Source organism: Meleagris gallopavo, chromosome 21, assembly GCF_000146605.3.
Source record: "Meleagris gallopavo isolate NT-WF06-2002-E0010 breed Aviagen turkey brand Nicholas breeding stock chromosome 21, Turkey_5.1, whole genome shotgun sequence".
Taxonomy (NCBI): domain Eukaryota; kingdom Metazoa; phylum Chordata; class Aves; order Galliformes; family Phasianidae; genus Meleagris; species Meleagris gallopavo.
The window spans coordinates 2,811,491-2,811,958 of NC_015031.2; the positions used below are offsets into that span (position 1 = coordinate 2,811,491).

Here is a 468-nt window from a genome sequence, read left to right on the forward strand (position 1 = left end):
GGCTCCCTTTAGGTACTGAACGGCTGCAGTGAGGTCACCCCGCAGCCTTCTTTTCTTCTTACAAATCAGCACAACTTCGGTTCTGATTTTCCTCCAACAAGCGGGGAATACAGGCACTGCGAGCATCCTAAGGCGCACTATCTCAGAGCCGTAGAGCACTGAGTCTGAAGGAAGGAGGGCAGGGAGCTCCTGAAGGACAGACAGCCCGGCTTCCCGCAGACACAATACCGCACACACCATCTCCCGTCGGGCTGCGGATGGCGCTGACCCGGCGGCAGCTGCACCTGTCAGCGCCGCGCACACCGAGGATCGATACCGGCGTCCCTCAGCGCCGCTGCCGCCCGACCGCACCGCCCGGACGAACAAAGGGCTCCTCTTTGGGTCGGCGTTAAAATTCACGCTAACTAGAGAACAATACCGCCCGCACCTCCACATCCCAGCCCGGGCACGGCGAACCGCTGCGGCGCT

The 468-nt window shown here is 61.8% G+C and overlaps 1 protein-coding gene across 1 annotated transcript in view; it reads left to right on the plus strand.

The window, feature by feature from the left end:
- The first annotated feature begins 257 nt into the window (after window positions 1–257).
- Window positions 258–468, plus strand: part of MYBBP1A (MYB binding protein 1a) — a 51,516-nt gene continuing 51,305 nt past the window's right edge. Inside the window, exon 1 of the mRNA XM_010721910.3 lies at window positions 258–381. Coding sequence (XP_010720212.2) covers window positions 258–381 — 124 coding nt within the window. The remainder of the gene's footprint in view (window positions 382–468) is intronic.